Here is a 27911-nt window from a genome sequence, read left to right as displayed (position 1 = left end):
CTTTAATTGCCTTAGCCTTTAATCTTCTCAAATGTATTGTTGGAGTAATTGTTTTCAATCCCGGAAAATCTGTCTCCAGATTCAGGATTCTTTTCAACAGGATGAGTAAGATCCACACAACAATTGAGCTAAGATTTATCTAAGCTGCACTGCACTTGAATAAATGTAAGTAGTCATGAGCTCCAGAACTGCAGTAAGGATATGTCAGAAATATATGGATTAATTCCTGACATTTTGCAACTGTTTAGCTCGTGTTTGTACTTTAACTTAAGTTGGACTAGAAGATCATGGAGAGATCATTTTTTTTGCAACTATCCAACTGTTGAGAATCGACGCCTGTAGATTGTAGACTGGCAATGATTAATAACTTTCTTTTCTCCATTGCGATAATTTTCCATGTATTTAAGACGACACTTGCAGCAGACAACAAATATTATGGAGAGGTAAGTCTTTAATGATCAACGTAGCCTTGGTTATCCATATATCGTGCGCTAAAAAAACTGCTAGTTGTACTCTTCACTAATTAATTTTAATAATTTTAAATTTGGTGGTTGAAGTAGTGTAGATGTGTGACATGCGGTGACAGCCGATCGAATGAAATTGCTGGATTTATTGCTTAAACTATATAGTGCTTATACAAAATAGTTGCTAATAATTAGCTTATATTTATAAATTTCATTGGATTAAATTTACATTAGAAAGCAAATTATAAAATTTAGTAAATAAATAGTAGGTAATTAATATATAATAAAACCAACTGTGTAGTGTAGGATGTGAAAGATTCGAAAAACTAGTGCTAATTTTACTTTTTATGTTGTCGACCTTATATTTAACCAAATTTTTCTTAATTCTGGTTTTATATATACAGTCACACTTCCATAACTCGAAGTACCACTTTTTCAAAGAAAAAGTTCGATTTATGGAAACCTTTTTGTAATTGTATGTAATTTGCTCTCTAAACCCTGTTGCACTCTATTTAGTTTGAGTTATGAAAATTTGACTATATGTATTGTATATATAATTATATATATGTAGTGTTCACAACTTCCACATTAATTAGGCTAACATTAAATACGTGCTTATATATGGTTGAAAAGATTTCGGAGAAATACCTAAGAGCGAATTGATGGTCTTTAAACACCGGTATTCATTTTTCACACAACGTACGATCTTTCAAATACGCAGTTCTCTTTCTTACTCTCTAAACAGATAGAAGTGTTGAAGCGTGAGCGGAATGTATAAACATTATTCTAAGAGCGGAAAAACTGAGAGCGAAAGAAAAGTAATGTTGTCTTAAACGTTTTTAACCGCTTTGGGTCTTATAATTAACACCATAAAAACATGGATCTCAAATTAAATCCTGCATGGCATGCACTCAACGCTGTTTAACTGTCTATGCGGCTCAATGGATAGAATTGCTGTTGTTGTTGTGATAGCGCACAAGGACCTTGAAAGCAGATAATATGAAAAGAGTAACCCATGTATTTTGGTTAGGATAATAGTTGACTGAGGATGAAATTAGAGTTGGATTGAATTGTATTAGCGATAGACGGAATTTAAATTGAAATCAAACTGTGACAAAGCGGACAAACCTGGCTACTGTAATGAGGTGCGTCCAAAGGTCGATGAGATTGAGGTTTGTGTGGAGCAAGAGAACAGACGGACGATTCCACAAAGAGAATTGTTGGACTCGTTGGTGTCAGTTTAAGAGAGCTTTCACTGTATATACAATTTATTTTAAAATTTCTATTATATTTACTTGCTAATCTGAAATTGTTTGTTTCTGTAGATGCGCACACTAATTTGGATTTCCACACTCTTTAATCAAATACAGTATATATTCCCTCAGGAAGATATGCTGGACTTTAAACTATACTTCTCTAAATTTACCTGAATAACTTATCAAAATTTAATAAAGCTCTTGTTATAATGTATCAACCAAAGTCGTCATGTACACTATTGCGTAAAAGTGCTTTAGATATTAACCTGCGCTTTATCAGGTCATATACACTATTGAGCAAAAGTGCTTTAGAAATTAACCTGCGTTTCTTCAGCTCATAAAAACTATTGAGTAAAATTGCTTTAGAAATTAACCTGCGTTTCATCAAGCAAAGACCAATAGAAGACTTGCAAACCTAAGAACAGATTTTCTGAATCCAAAATGTACTGCGGATCGGAAAATTATTCGATGTGTTTCACAAGGATCGATTAAATATTTAATGCGTCCTGCAAGGATCAGTACCACGGAAATATATATTGTACGGGCTAGTAGCGTTTTGTGGATTGGCGATTTATGAAAGTCTGCCTTTGAGAAAAAGATTTATTGTAATAATGTATTAAAAACTCAAATAAAGATATGCATACGATAAGTAAATAATTACTATAAATAAACAAAAAAAAAAATTAAGAAGTTATATTAAGCGACAATATAAATAAAGTAATATAAGAAAAAACAAAAAACAAAAAACAAAAAAAAAAAATCAAAATAAATAATTATTGTTTTTTTAATTACTGAAACGTTCTTTGCTTTTACATTTTTTAAATATAAGTAGTTCTTTAAGGTATAAAAGATATATGAAAAATTAAATTAAATATTTTGTGGCGCATATATTGTATAAATAATATTTGGGCTTTTCTTAGAACTATGTTAGTTTGCTTAATTTTGAATATTTACGAATTAAAATACAGTTTTTTAGACAGTTTAAAATTTTTTGTTTGCGTGCAATTTTAAATAAAGCTAACTTTTAATTATAGGGTCTCACAAAAACGAACTGTATGACAGGCGGAGGAAAGCATTTAATAGTGGACATGCTTTTATGCTTTTTATATACAAAAAAAAAAAAAAATTTTTTTTCTTATTTGCAAATTAAAAACAAACTAATAAAATCTTTAGCATAAGTTAAAAATACAAGAAATACATATATTTATTATTTTGTAAATTTGATAAATAAAATATAAAATTTAATTTAGTTTTAGTAATTTTGTTAAAAGTAAAAAATTATTTTATTTCACTATATCAAAATATGCATATATTTAGCACTTTATTTCACAAATCCAAAACATTTTTCTTTTTTTTTTTCCTTTGTTAGCTCATAAAAATTAAAAATTAATGAGCCAACAACAAATCGAGTTTCCTTTTAACTGGAAAATGTTTAATAGAAGTTAACTAAACTAAAAATTATATCATTTTTTATATTTTTATTTTTAAAATGTGTATTATGTTTTTATTTTTGTTTTTGTTTTGTATTTAAACGTATATTTGTTTGTTTGTATTTGTATTTAAATTTAAGTATTAAGATTATAATTATACATGTAAATTTTTAATCGATTACAATATTTAATATAATTTTTCTTATTACTCTCTTTACGCTCAGTTACGTTTTTTAAAATTATTTTAATTATTATTAAATATAAATTTATCTTTGTAAATGTATTTGTAATTAAAAATGAATCTTTATGTATGCTTTTACTGTTTTTGGTGCATGGGAGAGGAGTATGGTGGTATAGTATAAGTTAATGAATTAATTAGTAGATGATGTACAAAGGACATATTTTACTAAATTTGTTTTCTGTTTTTTTCTGTTTGTTTGTTGTTGTTGTTGTTGTTGTTTTAAAAATCAAATGATTTCATATTTCTTGTGGGTATTCATCATAAAAACGAGACATTGTTTCTTCTTTGTGTTGAATGGTAATAAACAGATCTAAGATTGGACCATTCAATACAGTGTTTTTGCTTTTTGCTTTTTTTTTTGTTTATATGTAAAAGATTTAGTTTTGTCCTGTCCAATACGAAGGTGAGTAATTCTGCTTAGCAGCCGACTTAGCTTGGCTACTAGCTTGCTGACGCTGACCTGTACTGTTCGAATCCTGAAAAAAAAATAAAAACGAAATATTATTTAAAAAATTCTTTAATTATTAGAACTAAATAAATATAGTTATAAGAATTTACTGCATATAAAAAATTACTAAATATTTTTAAAAGTTTAATAATTAAATATTGAATTCTTTAATTGTTAAAACTAAATTAATGAAGAATTAATTATATATAAAAAATTAGTAAATATTTTTAAAAGTTTAATAAATTTTAAATTCTTTAATTATTAAAACTAAATTAATAAATATAATTTTAAGAATTTACTAAATATAAAATATTCGTAAGTACTGTTCAAAATAAATTTATAAATATAGTTATGAGAATTTATTATATATAAAAAATTAGTAAATATTTATAAAAATTTAATAAATTATAAATTATTTAATTGTCAAATAAATTAATAAAGATAGTTAAAGAATTTACTAAAAACAACTAACTAAAAATGATATTAAAATCAGGTTGCACAATCTTCTTAATGATAAATTATTTAATATTTATAAAAAAGTAATAAATTTGAAAATTTACTCTTAAATAATTGAATTGTCGATTGAAGTGTTACCAACTACACATAGGTATATCGGCCATGCTGATATTGCCAACTACGTGAAATTCATATGAATGACCGCTGTATATATTGTTAAGAAGTTACCACAAACATTTGCATTTAAGTTTTATAGAATAAAAGTTATTCGAAATGGAATTCAAACGTAATAGAGTGATTGCGTTATGTTTGGCTGAAAAATCACAACCATTGTTCGTGAGTTCAAACACCTCAAAGTGAATAAAATGTTTGTGTATTGTGCCATAAATCGTTATAATAGAACAGGTAGCGTTGCCAAACCCTATGGTGGTGGACGAAAAAAAAAAACAGCAACATTTCCTAAAATAGTTCAGAAAGTAAATGCTCGACTTGAACGAAAGCCACGTTATAGTGTTAAACAAATGACCACAGAAGTGAAAATATCCCAGGTAAGCATCCGACGCATATTCCAAAATGATGGTAAAGTTCAAGGTAAAGCCTTACAAGTTCCAAAAAGCACAAGATCTTACACTAAAACAACAAAAAGTTAGACTCGAAAGATTAAAGGAGTGGTTACGCCTGCACGAACGTGGACAATTTCCAAACGTGTTTTTTGATGAGAAAAAATTCTCCATTGAGCAGTACATAAACTCTCAAAATGATCGCGTTCAGTAAACCTAACGCACTGCCGAAAACACTACGAATGAGACTACAAATTGGCACCCGAAGTAATTTTCCCACTAAAGTAATACTATGTGCAGATGTAACCGCTGATGGACGCTTTCATCAATCGTTTTCATCGAGCCTGGTGTCAAAGTCAATGCGACTTATTATCGGGAAAATGTTTTGCATGAACTTTCTAACAAGACTTGGAACTGTCTCATAAAGCTCGTGTGAATCAAGCATGGTTAAAAAAACATATTTCACACTTCATTTCGTCCACACAACGCCAGACGCAAATCTGATAGACTATTCCATTTAGGTCATTTTAAGGGCAAACAAGAAGAGGACTACGCTGAAGAAAGCCATTGTTCGAGTATTTTGATGTTCGAATAAATTTGTGTTACAAAATATTTGGAACGTTAGAGATAGACACTCCAAAATATTCAATGAAATTTTAGTTAAACGTATTTGTATGAAACGAAATAAGTATTTTCCTTATTGATGAAACCTAAAGCAGAGCATCTTACAGGGTGTGTACCCTAACATATGACAAACATTTCAAACTTCGGTAATATCTCTTGTGACTAATTTATTTTTAAGAATTGGATTCGATCATTCGATATTTTTGTGTAATTTTTCTTAATTTATTTTTAAGTAAGTTATAAAAAATGAAAGCTTTTTGTGTGGTTAATGAAATTTACTTAGTAAGTTACACTTAGTTACAAGTTACACTTTCTAAGTGAGCAGTGGAAACACACTTTCATCAGATGATTTTTTCAGTATATTGTTTGGCTTTATATATTAGGTGTAAAATAAAGAATTTAAATGTCCACCATGGGATATATTATATTGCAGGATTCTTCTAAAGTTTTTTTTATTATTTCTTGGCACATAGCTCATTACACATAACGGATATTTAAGGATTGTTCGAATAAACACAATTCTAATGTTAAACCATATGGGCTTGGTTGCCCACTATAAGTTCTACAAAAAGACAAATTAGGAGCATTGCAATGAATGTATCAGTCTTGAGAGGAATATATGTAAACAAAGTCGAATGTTGATTTTTTTTTAGCTAGACCGGAAACTGGCTCCGGTATTATACGTATATGCTATTTAGAAATTTTAGGCTTTGGTTAATAATCGAGTATTCCTAATGTTCTTTAAGTCTGTTTCGACATTTTCATGCCATCTAAAGCGGGTATTACACTGTTCACTTGGCGCGATAAAATGCGAAATTTATGCCAAGCCCCATGTGTAATAGCAACATTTGCAGGAATGACAAGCGGAGCGATGGAAATCAAAATATTTTGATTTTTCGTTAGTCTTGCTTATTCGTATACAATTGGATTTTTGTCGGCTTCCATTCAAATTTCATTCTGTTTTAAGTCATGGAAGCGAAAACATAGTTTCGTTGCGCGCATGATTCTATTTTGTGGTAATACTTGTAGTATTTTTTACTGAGGAGTGTTGAAAATAATGTCGGCACTGAATCATATGTAATACCCGCTTAAGTCGTGAACATCCTCTTTTTTCTGTTATGTTATATGAATGTGTGGAGAACGAGTAGACTTAAGAACATTTGCATAAAGTTTATACTTTCTATTATAGAACACTAAACATGTATCAGTCTCAAATATTGAACAAAATTATTTGGTAAAGATAGATCATTTTGGAATAATATTTTAAGAAATAAAAATATAGAGAAGTTTCGAAAAGTAGTGAACTACAACAAAAATTCTTTCTATATTATTTTAATTAATTGAATTTCTGGCTGACTATCAGCTGTTTCGAGTATGTCCAAATACCAACGATGAGTGGTCTTATTAATTTTAATTAATTAATTTTTGAGACCGCAAGTATTAAAGGTACCAACTTATACCCTGCCCATTTCGAAGCTCAGAGTCATCGTTTATTAGCCTCTTCATTATTCTATATATATTATATAGAATAGATAATCACAAAATTTGTCATCATTTTGGTATCAAAATAAGAAAACATTTATTTTTTAAAATATTCTTTTGGGATTTTTAGGGTTTTTTTAAATATTTCTGTTTTTCATTATTTATTAAAGTGCTGCATCAAAACATTCGTTTTTGCGGTCATTCGTTTTATTTTCAAATGTGTGCCATATTTACAAATTATTTCTAAAGCGAATACGAACGAATAACAGAAACGGTCGGATAGAATTCGTTTCCGCAGCATTCGTTTCAATGGAATGGGGGTTGATTTGTTCTCTATAATCGTTTGTTTTGAATTTTAAAATCAAATAAACAAATATTTTAGAGTATTTCAATCACTTTTAGAGTATTTCAAATAATTCTATTTTTGCAAAGAAATATTTTATATATTTTGTGTGCGTTTGGTTGCCTGCGCAAAAGTAAAGAAAGTTGGATGTGCGTAGAGATAATATGCAATAATTGCAACAACAAAGTACGTAAATTAGGTTTAATTTTCTGTTATTTTCAATGCAAAAGTTGTTTAAACAGGTAGATCTAATGCAAAAGGTTAACTTAAAAAAACGGTTTGCGTAGAATTTCCTTCTTTGTCGATAGTTTTTTATGATGTAACAAAATAAATTGCTTCACATATTTACCTTTTCCTGGAAAATAATTTTATGCATGATATGGTAAAAATATCTATTTATGACAAGAGAGATTTTTAGAAATTTCTTAAGAATTCCTTCAGAATTCCTACTTTACAAAGTTTCTTGTAAATTATTTGCAACACCAGCAAGTAGTGCATCTTCGGAAAGGGTTTTTTCAGTTGCTCGGAACTTAATATCAGAAAAAAGAACATTGATTTCATCTAATCAAAGATCTATCAATCAAATCATGTTTTACACAACAATCTTGAAAAAGAGGAATTAAGTCAGACGATGCTCAACATTTAATTTGAATATTAAATTAAATTTGTGAACTGTAAAAACTGTAAAAAAACTTATTATAATTTTTTTAAATAAATTTTTGTTCAAAATTTTTTTTATAATTAATTAATATATTAAGTCATATTATATATGTAACCAACAAATTACTATTATCAACATTTTAAATAATATTTAATTAATAAAAAAACTTAAAAAAATAAATTTGTGTCTTACTATTTAAAAACACATAATTTTTGTATGAACTGAAAATCAAATGCTTAGAGTACTCCCAACTACTTCAACTACTTTTAGAATGTTTAGAGTTAGAGTACTCTAAACAAACGAAACAAATATTTATTCTATTCCATTTTGTTTTTATGCCTATACATTCGTATTTGTTCGTTGAGAGTGAGAGTATGCTACCATTCTAAACACAATAGAATGCTTTGAAACTGAAATCAAATGCGCGCGTGCAGTACTCTATTATTTATAACATTGCGTTCAAACGGACTAGTCTTTGACAATATTTATGCAAACACTATTACATTTTCACAAACACATATAAGTTATTATTTACAGACTAAACTCATTCAAACAAAGTTCTGGCCAAACCCTAGCTAGTGTAAACACTAAGTAAGGAACGCACATAAGTCGTCTTCCCCATGGGCAGGACAACTGAATATAATTAAAGAAAACTCTTTGACTTTCTTAAAGAACTGTGTTGCAAGTGTATTGTATTTAATAAACATAAATAATATTTATAATATTATAAATAATTTTTTCTTACAAAGAATATATAAAAAAAACTAAAAATTAATTAATAATAAATTATAAGCATTGTTTCGAGTAACTTGTAATGCATGGAAATTTTTTTTAATTTAAATGTTTTTTTTTTAAATAAAAATTCTTAATTGTTTAATAAATGGAATGGGAAATGTCTTCTTAATTTATAATATTATACACTAATTCAGTTAAGATATTTGAATGGTTGTCTGACTTGAAAAGAATCCAATTTATGGCATGGAAATAATTTTGAAATGTTTTTTTTTAGTTGTTGATTTTTATAAAACTTTGCCGTTTATAATGCGTGTTTAAAATGAGCTATGTTAATTTAGCTGAAGTGTGTTTTTTTATAACTTACCCGGCGGGATGAGTTATGAATCCTGCCGTCCATCTAATGTTGTCCCATAAAAAAACAAAACAAAAAATAAAAATAATAAATCAAACAGAAAAATAATCATGCTTTATGATTTAATTTTAATGAAGAGAAATGTTTTTATTTTATTATTAAAAATAAAATGAATTAAAATTTATTTAATGATTTTAAAGAGATTTTTTCTTTTGCTTAATAACATTTTAGCAGTTCTTTATAAAATTATAAAGAAAGAAGTATATTTAAAATTATGTTTACAAATAATGCAAGTAATGGCAACATTTTACAATTATTGATATAACTTTTTTTGATGATTTTGAAGGAATTTTTTTTTAGCAACTATTTTGTATTTTATTTTATTTTTTTACTATAAAAGGAAAAAGTTATCATTAAATTTATTTTATAATCTAAGAGATTTTAATTTGTTTAATATTATTAAAAAGCCTTATCACTTTGAACAAAGTTTTATCACAATTTCACTCTTGCCTCAATCTTACAATTTTTAAAGTTATATTGAAAATTATATTTTCATTTGATGTGACCATAACTGTCTGCATAACATAGCCACAAGGAAGTTTTTGTATAAAAGATAAAGGCCAAGAAATTAAGATTGTTTTATGATGAATTAAAGATGACATTAGACGTTTAGTAAGGATTTATTTTGTTACAATAAATTTATAGTACCATCATATATAGTGAATTAATAGTATCATATAGTGTAGTAAAAGTCAGCAAATTAACATAACAAATTAAATTTTCTAATTAAAAAATTAGAAAAAATTCGGTTAAAAAGTATAAATTATTAAAATTTAACACTGCACCAAACAGGAAATTTTTTTCTTCTAATTTTAAAATAAAACTTTGTTATTGTATTATTTTACTCATTATTAAAGTTATTTTTCATGAAATTTTATATCATTTGATATAGTAAAATAATTTAAATATGGCAAACAGGCTGCTATTAATAGTTAATTTAAATTAGATTATTAACAATTAGGTGTAGGTAAATAATAAAATAAATATAAATAAAATTATAATAATTCAATTTATAGAATATTATTTGATTGTAGAAGTCGAAAACTATTTTGTTTCAGTTCAATTTAAAAAATTATATATATATCGGTTCAATTTCATTTTATTTACGACAAAAATTACGTTTCTTTCGATTTCGGACACGGTTGGAAGACACGAACTTTTATGTATTAGTATTAAAAATAATTTTTTTTGTCATCTAATTAATTTTTTTCGAAAAGATATACGTAGCGAATTTATTAAACTAACATATACCTATTAAATTTTTTTAAAACTGAAGTGGGATGTAGTGAACCGAAATGAATCGATAATTTTTTTTTTTTGACTAGATTATGATTTTCGTTAGTTTATGATATAAATCTTTTATTTTCAAATTGATATATGTATAACAGTTACATAGGTACTGATTGTATAACAGTTTAAAAATTGTTGACACAAATTTATTATTATATACATTTTTTTGTTTAAATGTAGAAGTAAAATTATTAATATAATTCAAAAAAATTTCTTTTAAACCAAATTGTTGAAACAAAAAAAAATAAAATAAATATATTATTAAAACCTTTAAATAGCAATTTATGTTATATGAAGTTGGTATTAAATTCGAACATTTAAATAAGAACTCTTTTGTAGTATTGCAACATATAATATATTAATAAAATTAAAAAATAATTCTTTAATTTTTTAAAACAAAGAAAAAAAAATTAAGTACAATACTAAAATTTTAAAAGATTTAAAGAAAGACTATTGATAAAATTTTGACTTACAAAATATAAGAATTACAAAATATATGACGAAATTTGAAAAAAAAAAATAAATAAATAATTATTATAACAGAAATTTTAAATAATAGAAATTTTAAATAATAGAAATTTTCAATAGAATGTTTAAACAACAGTTATTGTTACAAGTTATATATAAAAATTTGTTCTTCAAATTATAACAGTTTTTAGAAATTTTTGTTTGTATAACAGTCATTGGTCTAAGTTATATATAAGAATTTGTTTTTCAAATTATAACAGTTTTTAGAAATGTTAAACAAAATGTTTGTATAACAGACATTGTTATAAGTTATATATAAGAATTTGTTCGTCAAATTTAAGGTTCCTTGGTTCATTAATTTAAACATTAAAGAAAATATCTTCAAGTTCAACCCGGCAAAGTTTTATAAAAATATATCAAATTGTTTGTCCTATATCCTATATGCTGTTTTAACACATTTGTAGCAAAATTTTCATATGTTAAAATAATAAATAAATAAAAGTATATTAGTGGAAAAGAAAATAATAACGAAAGAAAAATATTTATATTACATTAAATATGCATACCAATATATAACATAAAAATGAGATATTAATCCACATGCAAGTTGTCAAACACCAATTGATATGAAATACATTTTAAATGAAGTCATACTATACCTGATGTATTGGTTGATGAATCATGTTATGATGACCAGCTGCAGGCATTGGTAAATACATGCCATAGGGCTGAGCGGATGCACCACCAGCTGTCTGTGTGTTACTCATATTAAATGGTGGTGGAGTACCAGAATGGAAATTTTGCTTTTCATATGACTAAAAAAGAAAGTTTTATTATAAAATTTTATAAAAAAATGAAATTGTATATTTTTAATATTATAAAAAATGATTTTTACTTACATTGACCTTGTTTAATGCTACATGTCCCTTGCCATACATGGACGATGTAATGTCCGAACCGGTTGCACCTTGCTGTGGATTTGTGACATTCTGCGACTTTGTCGGCTGGTTCACATTAGAAGGGTATGCCCCCTTTGTATAATCCTGTGAAGCTTGCGTAAGTGCATCATAACTAGTTGAACCGTAACCAGTATTATAAGATGGTTTTGGGAATTGACCACCAGATGCTGTATTAGCAGCAGGAATTTGTTGCTATTTAAATATAAAATAAATTAATATTTTTTTTGGAAAATATATTAAATCTTTGAAATACAATTATTAAGCTTGATTAAAAAATTAAATTTCTCTATAAATGTCACTGACGTTTCGAAATTTGTGTAACTTCTTTCTGTTGTTGTTGTAGCAACCCGTTGGGACCTGCTTATGAAGTTTCTTTGGGAGGTGTTGAAGGGTAGTTGATCATCGCTGGCGACAAGTGGCTTGGACGAGAACCCTGCCATTTTTGGAACCATGATTTCTTTCTCAGGGCGGTATGTTATAACATGGAGTGGGTTCCAAGAACGACCAGAACTACGTTCCGGAGCCACTCACCGAGTTCTACTACCAAGTGCGTTTCACCATCACTACAAAAGACTACAGAAGCAGATCCCAACGGGCTACAACAACAGCATAATAAGGAATAGACTTCGTCACGTCGGTGACATTTACATAGGATATAATTATAAAAACTAAATTAAAACATAAAAAAAATTTGTCTTTATTTATAAATTAAAAAAAGGCATTTCATCAAGAAATACACAATCAATAAAATATAAAGTTTTGAAACAAAAAAATAATTATGTATATATTTTATAAAACTTACAGGATATATAGCCGGCGTACCATATTGAAAACCACCAGGCATAACATTGCCACCATAGAAATACGCGTAAGGAACATTAAGCATAGGCGCGCTTGAACCTGCTTGTTGTGACATTGTACTCGATACCTAATTAAAAGAAAACCATTGTAATTTTAATAATTGTTTTTAATATGTACTTGACTATTAATATTCTTAGAAAAATAAAATAAAAAGACCATATAAACTATATATTCTCAATAAAAAAAATATTTGTAATCTAAAAGCCCGTTTCTAATTGAAGCATATAGTTTGGACTGTTAGTGGGTAGAAATAAAATATTTTCTATAAAAAATCTAGTTTTTCACTTGATCATAATGTTTGTAACTCCAAAATAGGGCACCGTAGCGTACTTGGGATTAGCTAGATTGAAAAAAAAAATAATGTTTTCTTATTGTTACTAAAATTTAAATGTATTTATAAAATAGATCAGATCAGATCGAAAATGTTATCAAGAGCTAAGTAGGATCTGCGAAATCCGGCTTGTTTTTCGTTTAAGATATTATTGAGCTCAACCCAGCTATTTATACGCGAAAGTAGTATATAGGTAAATATTTTATAGATAGAGTCGAGCAGTGATAGTCCCCGATAGTTAACTATATTAGAATCTCCTTTATGTATGTTGATTCTTTTTTCGAGTCAGCGCAACTAGGTACTTTTACTCTTGATAGCTGGGGGTACTACAGTGGGACCCTCATCTCATTTGACTAATTTATGTATTGCCTATAAGCTTCATGATTATTCAGTGATTGATCTAAGATCTACGTAATTCCCCGTGCGGAGAGCGATTACTCTAAGATTAGATAGTGGTAAGTAGGATAGCCTGTCAATTTTCGCATATAACTTCAGGGCTCTGTCCCTTATATATTTTTTGATCGGGTCTATTCTAAGGTCTCTTAGCATGTCGTTTGTGCGGATGTACCAAGGCACTTTGAAGAGCCTTTGGAGAGCCTGACTTTGAACGACTTGTAACTTTTGTATAGTAGAGTCGGCAGCTTTGCTATATGCGACACACCCTTTATATTACCGTTTTAGAACCGTTCAGAAACTAAATTGACTAAACTTGTTGAGTCTATAAACGACAGGCTTTCTCACGCATAACATAAATATTTCATTACTATCATATATAAATAGATTAATGGTTGAAAATATTACTAATGAAAAAAGTATTAACTTCAAATGTTTTAAAAAATTACAGGGTATTCTTAAACTGTGAAAAGAAAACCACATTACAGTTTATTACACTCGACCTCCATTTCAAGTTAAATTATTTTTTATTTAAAAATTAAATATATATTATTCTTTATTAATATGAATTTCTAAACTTTACTTACATTACTCACTGGGCTAGAGTTATTGTCGGTCCTTGCAAATCGGCCATCAGTCATAGTAGAATATGCCACTGAACCCAAGTTGTCACGACCAGCGCCCAAACTTGTGGGGGTGTAATTCAAATCATAGAAGCCCTGCTATAAAAACGGAACATTGAACAATTGAATATTATTCATAAACATAGACAATTTATTTAATTATTATATATATAAAAATAGTATTTTATATTTTTTAAATATAGTTAAATAAATAAATATTATTTTTATATATATTGCAGTTTTGATTTTTTTGCTGTATAAACTTTATTTAATTATAGTTCTTATAAGTAAACATTTATCAATACAGGTAATATATACAAATATATATATTATTATACATATATTATAAATTATTATATATAATATATTCTTATATATATATTACATATATATATATAATTTATTATTTCACAAAGTTATTTCATATATTTAACTAAATTACTGCACCGAACATAGTTTTAATTAAATTTTAAGAATGTAAAAAATTGTGTTATACATTATATTATTATAGCATTAATTTATATGTTAAAAATGAAATAAATGTTATTTAAAAATGGAATGTAATCTAGAAATGATGCGAAACCCAAAACCTCTTTGAAGTCATACAAAAATTAATATGTAAAAATATGAAGAGTGAAAAAAATGTACAAGGAATAGTATATGTCCTATAAGGTTACTGTATAACCCTATACCTAAAAGGCACATAAGGTTACTAAATAAAGTTAATAAAAAATTAATAGACTTCAAAACAGATCTGAGAAAGTATCTGAAGCTGTTATTAGAAAGCTTGTTAGAAAAAGGTTTTTGATTTTACAAAATAATTTTTGTTTGGTTGAAATGGGAAAGGCAAATACTCTGAAAAATGTTGGTCTTATAACAGACCTGAAACACTACCAAAAATATAGATGAATGAAGCTGTTAGACTTGGACAACGTTCATTCGAAAATGATTAACTACACTATTTGAGTAATAGGGAACGAATTTGATAAGATTATAAACTTAGCTATATCCCTAATTCTAAAGAATGACAGTTCTGTCAGATTGATAATAAAAAGAATTTATAAAATTTTTAAACTTCTACACGCCAAAAGTTAGCATTGATATAGTGATAATAAGACACACTTTTCATCTCCTCTACAGAGATACAACCACTATAAAAATCATTAGAGGATATCCCATGTTATTATACTTAAACTTCTACAGATCAAAAGTAGGCATTGACACAGTGAAAGTAAGACATAGTTTCCATCTCGTCTACAGAGGCACAACCGCTATAAAAATCAGCATAGAATATTCCATGTTTTATTGCATTTTTCTCAAACATATGTTGGTTTCGCTTTAGTTAAAGTAACTGACTGCTACATTTTTTACTCAATTAAGAGCAAAATAATGATATATTTTTAAGAAGAATCAGCACTGAAAACAAGAAATAGATTGTTCACAACAGTAGTAAACGGAAGAGAACTGATTTCAAAGTTCATCGAAAGGTTATATTCATGCCAAAAGGGAAGAATTACCGTACTGTAAAATCTTAATGGACCGTTTTTTAACTAACTCAACTGGATAAATTGAAATAAAGAATTGTGAAGTAAGTTGTTGCTATATTTCAACTTATGTACAGGTAGGATAGGAATGAACGGGATACCAGCTCCCGACGGAGCACAACACTGCGACCAGATTGATCTTTTGTGCTGCAACAGACCCTAACCGAACGGAAGATATTCCGCTTTCCAAATGAAGGTCAGAATGTCGTCCGTTGAGGACCTCCTAATGTCAAAAGGGGAGAGCAGCTCTCCTCTCAGTAACCTCCTCCTGGCCCAGATCAAGGCTGGGCAGTCACAGAGAATGTGACTGAAAGTCTCGTCTGCTTCTAAGCAGAGTCGACACTCCATCTCTTCGGACCTGTTAAATATCCCACCAGCAGTCTCAACTCTGTTCTGCTCAAGAGGGATACCTTACCATAACTGTAGAGATGAACCAGCTGTTTACAGGTATTGTGTAGTGAAAAATCTCATCTATTATACTATAATATGATAAAGTATAGTGTTAACGAACAACTTAACAGGGACTGATCACAAGTATGTACATCTATTTTTAAAAATTTAATTTAAAATGAAATAACTTCGTTATCAATATTAGTAGTACACATATTTACATATATACTTATACAGCAAAACATATATACACTGTTTTAATAAAATTAATGTTATAAATTTTCTTTGAAATTAATATTAAATATACAATATAAATAAAAAGCATATTATATATAAAAAGCAAAATATATTAATATTTTATAAAGTATATACTAGTCACCATTATTATATTTTTATTAAAAACAAAAACAAAACAACAAAAAGTTAAAAAATGCCAATTTATGGATGCCAATTGATGGGATTCTACGAATGTAACAGGTAATGATTATTACATGAGGTGGATAATGTGAGTGATTTGGTTAAAGAAAAATGTAAAAATTGTAGAGCAAAATAGTTTGCATCATTTTATTCAAATTTCTTTTGTAGTTTTTTAAAGCCAAATAACAACAAAATGATACAACAGTTCTTTATAAATATTTCATTACAAGCACAAAACTTAACTTTTAACACACCACAACATATTAAACATCCAAATAATTATAATTAATTATTTTCATTTTCAATTAGCAAAATAATTAAAAATTTTAAACCGTTGAGAATTTTAAAATTTAAAAAAGCAAATTAAAATTTATTTAAACAATTTAAATCAAAAGTAGCAAACTATTTCTTTACCATATATGTAATGTATATTAGTTATTTTCTATATAAAGACAATAAATTTAGAAAGTAATTTCATGGTCCAATAAATACAAAAATATCGTATGGGAGCTTAGAAAGATATGAGAGAGTATGAGCGACAATATGTGCTCTCGATGTAGTGATTGGATTTGCATCTCAAAGCCACGTTTGTTTACCTGGACTATTACTAGTCTAGGTTTACTATAACAAACATTACTAACAGGAATAAAACAGCAGGTCTTTGGGTTACAATAACAACAGTACTATTATTAGTAGTATTAATAAATCAAAACATTGCTGCTGTTGGCACTATGTTTTTTTTTATTTTTGGTACATAGTTTTTGCATTTACATTGTTGCTTTTTTTTGTAGCTCTTAATTTAAAAAACCCTAAACTCAATTCAAATCTATATATTACTTAATGTGAGAGAATAAAATTTTAATGTGAGAAATTATGATAACAGAAAAACGACAAGAAAATTTGTTATAATAATAAAGTCGTCGAATTTATAGAGAACCCTTGTATAAATAACTTTAATAGGCACGTTTTATTTTTACCGTATATACATATACACTAAATTTTTGTATATAGCCAAATGAAAGACTTAAAAAAAATAATTCAGTTTCTATATGCACAGCAGTGCATTTAAAAAATTAGCTGAATTCTCATATTGTCTTGACACAATATTATAGAAAATAAAATAAAAAATAAAACACGGTTAATATTAAAACATTTATCAAAATTTTTGGTTACAGGAAACTATTTAATAGTCGTTTTACACAGCACAACTAATTGAAATTTTGCTCGTTCGGCTCGTTTTACTAAAAACATGTTCACACAGCTAATCATAATTTTATCTTAATCTTGTTTCTAGTAGTTAGATTCGTAAATGAAAATGCCGAACACATCGCAGCAATGTTTTGTTTGCTTTACTTTAGTTTATAAGCAATATTGCTCTAGAATTATACCATTGTGAATTACACATCTAAATTTAACTAGATTTTGATAATGACAATAAAAATAAATAGGCCTATTAATATTAACGACATCTTTACGCCTGAAACTGATTTTTAATAGAAGACAGAAACAGAAGGGTTACATTTTATCCATTCACTTTCGCGCGAAAAAGAGATAATTACTGATTTAAAAATTTTCTCAATGGAAACTATATTTTAATAGAAATGTTTTTTGAACAGTAGTGATTTACAACAACAAAAAATTCATATTTTTAACTAATTACATTTTTTGCAGAATACAGCTGTTTTTTTAGTATTGCTAAATATCCAGTGTTAGTGATATTTTTTTAAAATATTTTTTATACAAAGTTATATGTAAATAATTTTTTATTTTAGACTGCAGGTACCAAAGATAGAACTTGTATCCTATCAAATTTAAATCAGAATCAGTGTTAATTAACCAACTGACCAACTGGACTTTTGCAAACAATTTGTTATTCTTCTAACAAATTCACTAGCTGTGTTATATTATATCATTCTTTGTGACTGTCCAGCTTTAATAACGCAGAGAAGAAACCTGTTTCATAAAGAATTTCTGTCACCAGAACAGATTAAGAACTCTTCTCTAGATTTAGTTCTAGACTGTATTCACAAAGCTTTAAGGGGCTTTGTTTAATCAATAGTGAAACTGGTACAATAGGTCTCTTCTGGCCGCAGTACCGGCTGTTGGGCAATTTTCACGTCTACTTTTTAATAATAATAATATATTATATCAATATTATAAACCAATTTTAGAATAATAGAATTAAATTAATCATAGTGTTAAATGTTATACCACACTTTACATTTATATGCAAACAAACGTTTTACAGGATTATACGAAACACTCTATATGTCCTATGAAGTATTTACATTAAAATATGAAGTATTTACTATAAAGTATTTTCACTTTTTAAAATATAAACAAAAATTTGAATATCTTTATAAATATTACTTATTAAAAATCTGAGTTGTTAAATAACAAAGGTCTCCTCGGTTAAATTAATTTTTATTATACAAAACAAAAAATATTTATACAAGCCCGAGTAATATAAGCCTGTTACTTGCAGTCCAAACAAATTACATAGGGACTATAAAATAATTTAAAAAAACTCGAATAATTGCTAACACTACTGATGATAAGTACTTGGCAATACTCTAAACAGGATTGTGTGGTTAACCAAACTTCAATAAATTAACTAAAATGTTTGTTGTTGTCTTTTTATTTATATTCGAATCCTTCTAACTTTTAATTTCTTTCTTTTTGTTATAAGATGAGTAACTTTCGGCAAGAAAAAAAAAATAACATTGAAAAACTATTAAACTTTAAGTTTCAGTATAGTGTAAACACAATTAAAAAAAAAACAAAAGCAATTAAAACTCATTTTCAAGCGTCAAAAGCTGCCGCTTATGGATCGTATTTTAATAGTCAAATCTATGGAATTTAATTATAATTTTAATTGAAAATTATAATGAAGTCAAATAATTAAAATTAAAATTATTTGAATAGACAGACTATAAAATATTATTTGAAAGCTTGTAGTTTTCTAAAGTGTTGATGTAACATAACAAATTATATATTATTTTTATTTACCTAGTGTGTAACTAAAGTAGCACTTATTTTTTAGATAGTGTTATCTTTGACATACTTCATTTTAAATAAAGTTAAAAATAAACTTGTACTTGCAGTCTCAAAAAAACTATTCACGAATATGTAATTAAATACAAGAGAAATAATTCCAAGACCACTGATGATGAGTATTTGGTAATAATCGAAAATAAAATAAAAAAAAATATTTGTTGTTGTAGTTCACTACTTTTCGAAATCTCTCTGTTAAAAATAGAGATTTGTATCATTTGCTCGCATAAGATTTGTATCATTGTTTGGATTAAGAAATTACTTTTTAAATTCATTTTTTTTATATAGAAAACAACATGATTGTGTATCATGTTAATGATGACTTTGCTTATAATAGAAATGAATTAGATATTGAAAACCATAATACACAATTTATGTTATTATAAGAAATCAATTCATATTAGGTATATTGACAAGCTCTTCACAGTAAATGCAATTTTCGCTTTTAAGTTAAAAATTTTGTAGCATTTTTTGTTATCTAATATAAACATAGTCCATAACCAATGTTCTGTTTGTTTTAAATTTGTTGTGTAAGTTTTAAGTGAAATTGGTGTGTATAAAAATTGTGATAGGATTTGGAGTTTATATGTTTGCAAAATCATGCAGAATGCGTTTGAATTTTGAGTGGGATTAAGTGAATTGCATGGCATATGTTGTTATTGTATGTAATTTTTTTTTGGTATTGTGTTGTACATCGCCATCAACTCACCACATGTGGCACTCTCTGTTGCATCATTTGTATATCCTCGTATGAATATACTGGTTGCTGATAATATGGCAATCCAGTCTGAATATATTGACTAACCATTTGAATATTAGACACCATACCAGCATTATTAGCTGCGCTGTTCTTATTGCCTGACGAAACAGTAGAAGCGGATGCAGTGGCTGCTACGACTGAGGATACATTGTTGTTATTAACACTACTAACGCTGTTCGCACTGTTAGTTGCACTGGTATTATTATTACCAACAGAATTTGCACTATTCGCATTGACACTATTAGAAGAGGCAGAATTTGAAACTTTCGAGTTCGATAATCCTCCAAGCGATGTGGAACTGATGCTATTTGCAGCAGTGGCTGCTGCATTAACTGCGCTGGATACCGAACTCACTGAAGTATTGCTATTGCTAGCACTGTTTGACGAAGCACTGCAAAAAAAAAAAAAACATATTATTTATAAATCATTATTTTCTTTTATTAATTTAATTAATTTAACTGTATTTTAATATGGTTAATCAACAATTTTTATATTGTGATAGCATGCATTTTAAGATATATATACTTAGCTCAGTCAATCCTTTTTCAATAGTTACATAGTATCATGACGTGTAGTCTTACCTGTCAAAATGCGTGGTGTTAGATGCAGATGTAGTGTCCTTTAACTTAGCACTAGTACTAAAGTTACTGTATTGAGACGATGATGTGCTTGTGCTACCAGCAAACCTAAGTGTGACACAAGGGACATGGGTGATTCAATTATTTATTTGGTTTGGTTGTTAGAATTAAACGAAAAAAAAAGGTGTAAAGAAATTTTTTAAGACAGAGGTTTACACAATTACAAAGACACATTTTAATATCTAAATTTGATGTAAAATACACTTTTATACCAAAATATGAGAATGTTAATAATTAGTTCTATAAATCTATGAACAAAACTTTACAACATCTATAGAGAACACAAATACGATAATACTTCTACTTATTTATAAATACATATGTATTAAGACAGTTCCTAAGATCGAAGTTAAAAAATTGTAGAAATAATAAAAAAATTTTAAATAGTACAATAATTCTATTTATTATTTATTTTTTACTAATAGACGTCTCTAGCCAAAAATTCCTATAATTTTCTCATAGTAACATTGGATTGACTTTTTACAACAGCAACGCAACTAATATGCTGCAGTGAAAGCGATGCCAGCAACTATACTTATTGGCTTCAAGTGCAGCCGGGCCTACGTCCCAGAGCCACTCGTCGAGTTCGATGACCAAATGCTGTTCAACACTCCCAAAATAGAGCTCTGTAGCCTACAGAGCTCTATATAAGCAGAGCTCTGTAGGCTACAAAAACCATATATATCATAAAATATTTATCGCACACACAAAACTCCGTCCAATCGACCTTTAGACCCACCCAACTCCACTTCGTAGTCTCCCGCTCCCCTATCCCCAATCAACCATTACCTATCCACATCCTAAACCATGTATTCGCCTCGTGTATAGTTTCATATTATTTACTGTCCAGATCTCAGCGATTTACAATAACAAGTTTTTACCAACGATTCCAAGAACGGCCGGTTTTATGTCCCGAAGCTACTTATCGAAGACGACTAATACCTTTCAACATCCCCAAAGAGGTTACACAAGTAAATCCCGTCGGGCTACAACAACCCAAAAACGTATTACAAATCTGAGAAAACATTCAAGTGTTTTAAAAGAACAGGTTTAAAAAATCAGATCTATAAATGCCAAAACATAATTATTATAGACCGAAGGTGCTAATAAAAATTGTAAAACTCTGATATCAACCATATCTGTTCCTAATAATTATGATAAGAAAAACTGATTTCCTATATTTTGTTTGTCATATATTTGACGTTCTTTACACTCAAACTTTTATAAATAAAGTCAATGAATTTAATAGAATAAGTATTTGCCACAGAACTTTTATGAATAAAATCATTGGATAAAATCATTAAGTTAGTCTATTCGATTTAATTATATGGTCTTAATCCTAGATGTTCAGCTCGAAAAACATGAAGTTTCATGTATTTTTAAAAAGCTCTTTAGGCTTATTTAATCAACTTAAAATAAAGTGGGAAGATCTTGGACGCTTTAAAGTGTTTTACATCAAACATTATTACACTGCTCCAAACATTATTCTTGTTCATCTACGGTCTAATCAACTTATCGTAATGTAATGAAGAAATTTAGATCATATGAGATTTTGGATGAAATAGTACTGTTTTTGGATCAAGTAGCAGTGTTTTTGATCAAGTAATAATGTTTTGGATCAAGTAGTTCAATTTTGGTTCAAGTAGTAATGTTTTAGATAAAGTAGTACAATTTTGGTTCAAGTGGCAGCTATCGTCGTCGTTTGTTCAAACTTTTTTGACACCATAAGGTAAAGAAAACATCATTAATATTTAAAGGCGTATTAACTAAAGAACCATTTCTTGTGCAGAAAACTTGAAAAGCAACTTTAAACAAACTCACTATTTGATAGAAAAATGTTTTTTTAGTAATGATTGTTCAATTTGAGCTTGTTTTTCAATATTTGATATATTTTTCAGAGTTTTCAGTTTATCAGCTTTTTTTGAGATACGGGAAGTTTTTTTACGCTTTTTTTTTTGTACCTAGAAATCAGCTTCTTATATTAAATCGCTTAGAAATTAAACACTCATTACACATCGAAAACAGAAAACCCATTTTAATAAATTCATTCTTAAAATAACTTAAACATTGAATCCTAAATATATTTAATATATATTGAAAATTGATAACACAGAACATCAATAAGAAGCTATTTCAAACACCAAACATATTAGATATTAAACATCTTTAAATGAAACAATTAACAATGAAGTGTTGTGCATGCAATAATAACTTAACATGAGTTTTTAATTGCTAATACATACCCTGTATTACTTGTCAGGCCAGTATTACCATAAACATTCTGACTGGTCTGATATGAATTTTGCTGTGATGGATAACCCGTCGATAAATATGCAGCATTAGTGTTTCCGCTATTAGTTAAATTTTTATTGATTTTTAAAAAAAGGTTTAAATGTATCAGTAAAGTGTTAAGTAGTTAAAGTGTTTTTTAACAAAAAGTTAGCATAAAAATATTTTTAATAAAATAAACAAAACTTTAAACGTTAGCGATTTTAATAAATAAAACAAGAAACAAAGTCAATATGGTTTTTGCTTACGTTGAACTATTTGTACCATTGCCACCAACAGGAATGTTTTGTGATGAACTACCACTACCACTGACATTATTACTAACAACTGCATTCGTAGTGCTTGGGGCAGCGCCGGTCTGTTGTGACTGCTGATACGTATTTACTGAATTCTGTTGATAGGAACCGTATTGCGGTTGATACGTATTTGCTGCTGATGACTGTAAATTAATTAATAAAGGTAATAAAGGTAAATAAAAAATATTTTTATAAAATGTTTATCTTAAAATAACATGTTACTAACCTGAACGTTAACATAACTTGAGTTAGTATAGCCCTGTGGTGCATTTTGTTGATAAGCATTATTCGATTTATTACCAGTGGGATTAGTTTGATAACTGCTTTGATATCCAGTTGCATTTGTTGAGTTGGATTGATTGTATGGGTCATTTTTAGCTAACTGATCCAATGCATTATTATTTCCACTAACAGATGCAACATTATTGACATTTGAGGAAACTTGTTGCTGTTGATTAGAACTTCGTTGAACGTAACTGGTGGATAAAGAGTCTCCCTATATTAATATAAAAAATTAATATTACAAATATAACCACTTTTTATTAAAAATGCTTACAATTTGGGAATTTTGCAGTCCAGTAGTAAGTGTAGATGGTTGCACATTCGTTTTCCCTTGATAATCATTCGTAACATCCTGTTGTGATTGCACTAATTGCTGTTGTTGTGCATCAATCGTCACAGAATTGTTAAACTTCTCCGAAAGAGTATCAAAAGAATCTTCATTGCCAAAATCTAAACCTCCAAATTGCACATCGAGATAACCAATATTATTTAGAGTATCACCTGGCATTTCAACAGCAGTCGATGGTATCTAAAAGTATTTAAAAATTTAAATATTTTTATATAGTTAAGAAACACATAAATAAAAATTTTATAATTATTTATAGCAAATTATAAAAATTTTACAGTTGTAGTATTCTCTTATAGCGTATGGAAAAAAATTGCTCGTATTGGAATCTCTACAAAACCCCGTATTTAAATTACGACGTTTTGAAAATTATAATCGTGTAAATATTGAAATTAATAAAAAAAAAAAAAAATAAAATAAAAGAAATTTTCTACTACAAACCTTTGACGGTGGTGGTAATTTTGGTCGCGTCCTTCTAACTTGTGGCTGCTGTGCATTAGACAATTGCGTTTGATCAACAGTCACACTTCCACCTACATTTGATGTAGCAGAATTACCAAAAACGTTTGCATATGATGTTGGATATTGTACTCCGCTGTTTTGTGCGTATGACACCATTTGCTGTTGTTGTACATTAGCTGCAGCTGCACTCTGCGACGTAAGTGAATTGAAATACTGAGATTGTTCCGCAGATAGGGTACCGGAAGGTTTTATCTGTGGTTGCTGATGGTGTTGCTGAACTTGTTGTACTAAATTTGCTGCAGCAGCGGAAGCATTGGTAAAACTGTCCACTGCACTATTATATTGTGAAGCATTGAGAGATGCTCCCGTCAGCGCACTATTTGCAGTTCCCGACACTGATTGCTGTTGTAGTGCGGTATTGTTAACAGCAGCACTATACTGCATCAATGGTGAAGTAACAGAGGATACCGAATTTTGAACACCAGTCACAGATGATGCATCTTCCACAAGATTGCTACCAGCGTTTACTGCGCTGCCTACTAGAGCATTTAAATGAGATCCTTGTTGCTGTGAAGAAGCACCACCAAGCACTGATGTACCTAAATGATGCTCTAGACCAGGTGGCGCTGATAGTTCAGAAGTACCACCAGTATTGCCACTAACAACATTCGCCGTTGTCTGATTTGACAAATTACTTGGTGTAAATACTTGACTTTCTTTCAAAGAACCCATATACTCCTCATTGTCCCAATCTCCCCATGCATCATCTTGCGACTGTTGTTGCTTTTCAGCATTTTGGGCTATGGTATTATCCCACAGTTCAACCTCTTGATGATCTTCATTGGTATTTTGGCGAGATCCGTAACTATGACTACCACGATCATTTCGTGGTCCTCTACCAAGTCCACCCATGCGACCACCACCTCTACCACCACGTCCCATATAGCTACCACCTCGGCCACCGCCACTACGGCCACCACCACGACGATAATTGTCGTCACCACGATCACCACCCCGGTCTCTGTCACCACGAGATTCTCGTAAATTGCGATCATTTTCACGAGACTCTCTACCACGCCCTATTTTAAACACATATATTGATATAATAAAAACAATAAATGCGCTATAATATTAATACATACATCCACGACTGTCAGTACCACCGCGACCACCACGATTACTAGAACGGTTACGCGATTTTTCACGTTTATCCGTGTTAGCATTTGAGTCATTCCATTCACCTTCACCTTCCTGCGCAGCATTTGCAGCCTTATTTTTTTTCTTCTTTGATGAAGTTTCAAATGCGCCCTAAACAACATATTATATATATTAGGAGTGAAATCGTACCATAGATATAATATTTAATAGCTTACCACTGGTAAGGTTTCCAACAAGAACACAACTGCCTTTTCTAAATTGTTATCGCATTCATACAAAGCACAGCATACTTCTTCCTCGGACCGTTGCGTCATCTCTATCAACGTAGCAACTTTTTCACGCATCTGCGGGTCCTCATTTGTATTGCTGTTTGTTATCTGGGCAATCCTTAATTGTTCAGCAGTTGGCTATAAATAAAAATGAAAAAATGTTGAGTATCCTCATGTGAACTATGTAATTTTAAGTCATACCTTAATGTGGCCCTTTTCTTTTTCTGTTTTAACAACATCTGTCTTTTTGGTTACTGTTTGACCAGTGGGATCACTTCCGCCGCCGCCGCCACCACCAGTGACGGTATTTGACTTCTTTTGATTGCGACCTCCGCCGCTGGTTCGAGTTTGTGTGCTCATATCTATATACACTATATATACAAATTAACTGAAATAAATATATATAATAATATAAAAATTATAAAATGACACCAGATTATACCAGTATAAAATATATCCTTACAAGCTTCCGATATTTAGAAACTTTAAAGAATTTTTGATTTCTAAAAGAAAATAATAATTTGCTTTTTTGAAATCAAACCAAAAAACAAAATTCTATCTAGGATTATAGTTTATTTAAATGCATTGTTGCAAATGCGCACTTAGGCTGGGCGATAGGACACGAGTATGCAATAAGATAACTATAAAATGCATTATATTAAAATTTTTGATATTTACAGATGCTATTAGTTATAATAATTAATTTGTTCATAACAAAAAAAATAAATTGAGTTCATTGAACGTTTGCACAAAGTACACCAAGAAGAAAAATTACAGATTGGAGTGATTAAGCACATGAAAATACGACCGATAAAAGAACCTCTTGCAGAGCCTAAATGCCCCACAAATATATATATATATATATGTATATTAAATCGGGTCACTGTATAAAATGAGTAAATACATCATAAAAATTAAATTTTCACTAATTGCACTTTTAAGAAACTATTACTATTATTTTAATATATAGTTTTATTTTAAATAACAAGTATCACATTTTGTAGACCACCGCAGACATCATTTTAAATTTTTGCATTTACTTTGCAAAATTAAAAACTTAGTTTTTGATTTTTCTCTACACTCTTTTCATATTTAAACATTTAAAACTTTGTATCAACACATTTTCATAAACTTCAATTGAAATTAAATTTATTTATATTCAATTTATACCTTATTTGAAGCGAAAAATGTTGAATTGCATACACAAAAATTGATTTATAAAATTTTATCGCTTCGGCTTTTAGCCTATTCTTTTATTATGTTCGGCTTTCGTGTTGCAAATATATAGTTATCTCATTTTCTCATATACAATAAAAGACTTCTAATTAGAAATTCAAATATCACTGACAGTGTAGCCAGCCTATAATTTAAATGTGTATTATCGCACTAACTCGCTTTTGATATGTTCGAAAACAAATAATTGTTATAACATTTAAAATATATATTTTACTGATATAATGAAGTGTAATTTTTTTCAACATAAAGAATTTAGCAATGAGTGACAATTATATAGCTTGTTTATATATATATATAGAGCATGCTTAAGGCTTTACATAATTACACGTGTTTTAATAAATTTAATTCCATACTATTTTATATACTAAAAAATCATTTGCTTTTGTTTTTTAGTTACACACAGTTCACATGTGCTTATAATTTTTAAGTAACAATTATATTAGTACAAAACTCTACTTCGTATAACACATTCTTCATAATATAACACAAGTGCATATAGGTGGCATCACTTTAATAAACAGAAAACGCGTGATAAAGTAGAAAATATAACGGCACTAAGCAAAACTATGATAAACAGTCCAAAGAAGGAATAAAGACCGGACAAAATGGAGAACCTATGATTTTTATACATGAACACTTTTTTTTTTGCAAAACAACTTATTAAGAATCATTTCATATTATAAGAAAAAATTTCTTTTTTTTATAAAATTCTTATAATACATTTTCGGAAAAA

General features: G+C 28.6%; 1 protein-coding gene across 9 annotated transcripts; it reads right to left on the bottom strand.

The window, feature by feature from the left end:
* Positions 1-3469: 3469 nt before the first annotated feature.
* LOC119673871 (protein lingerer-like) lies at positions 3470-27202 on the bottom strand. 9 transcript variants are annotated; one of them, XM_038084953.1, is made up of 17 exons: positions 27113-27202; positions 26144-26330; positions 25889-26080; positions 25658-25823; positions 24495-25594; positions 23982-24236; positions 23652-23921; positions 23378-23568; positions 23084-23191; positions 20784-20888; positions 20152-20593; positions 14002-14136; positions 12632-12757; positions 11770-12021; positions 11530-11685; positions 9065-9097; positions 3470-3867 (listed from the first exon to the last, which is right to left on the bottom strand). In XM_038084953.1, the coding sequence occupies exons 2-17, from the start codon at positions 26300-26302 to the stop codon at positions 3769-3771; spliced, it is 3789 nt and encodes a 1262-aa protein (XP_037940881.1). In that variant the 5' UTR covers positions 26303-26330; positions 27113-27202; the 3' UTR covers positions 3470-3768. The 9 variants fall into 9 exon arrangements, with proteins under 9 accessions (XP_037940881.1, XP_037940883.1, XP_037940885.1 ...); XM_038084955.1 differs by having other exon boundaries at positions 14002-14133; XM_038084957.1 differs by having other exon boundaries at positions 20248-20593.
* Between the last annotated feature and the right edge of the window lie 709 nt (positions 27203-27911).

The sequence above is a fragment of the Teleopsis dalmanni genome, chromosome 2 (assembly GCF_002237135.1).
Source record: "Teleopsis dalmanni isolate 2A chromosome 2, ASM223713v2, whole genome shotgun sequence".
Lineage (NCBI taxonomy): Eukaryota > Metazoa > Arthropoda > Insecta > Diptera > Diopsidae > Teleopsis > Teleopsis dalmanni.
This window is presented reverse-complemented; position numbering and strand designations above follow the sequence as displayed.

Excerpts from the sequence above, each read along its gene's own strand:
- LOC119673871 (XM_038084953.1), bottom strand. The coding sequence starts at position 26,302 with ATGAGCACACAAACTCGAACCAGCGGCGGAGGTCGCAATCAAAAGAAG. Across the intron at positions 23,922-23,981 it reads GACTGCAAAATTCCCAAATT|GGAGACTCTTTATCCACCAG; the intron begins GTAAGCATTTTT and ends ATATTAATATAG. Across the intron at positions 23,569-23,651 it reads CAAGTTATGTTAACGTTCAG|TCATCAGCAGCAAATACGTA; the intron begins GTTAGTAACATG and ends ATTAATTTACAG.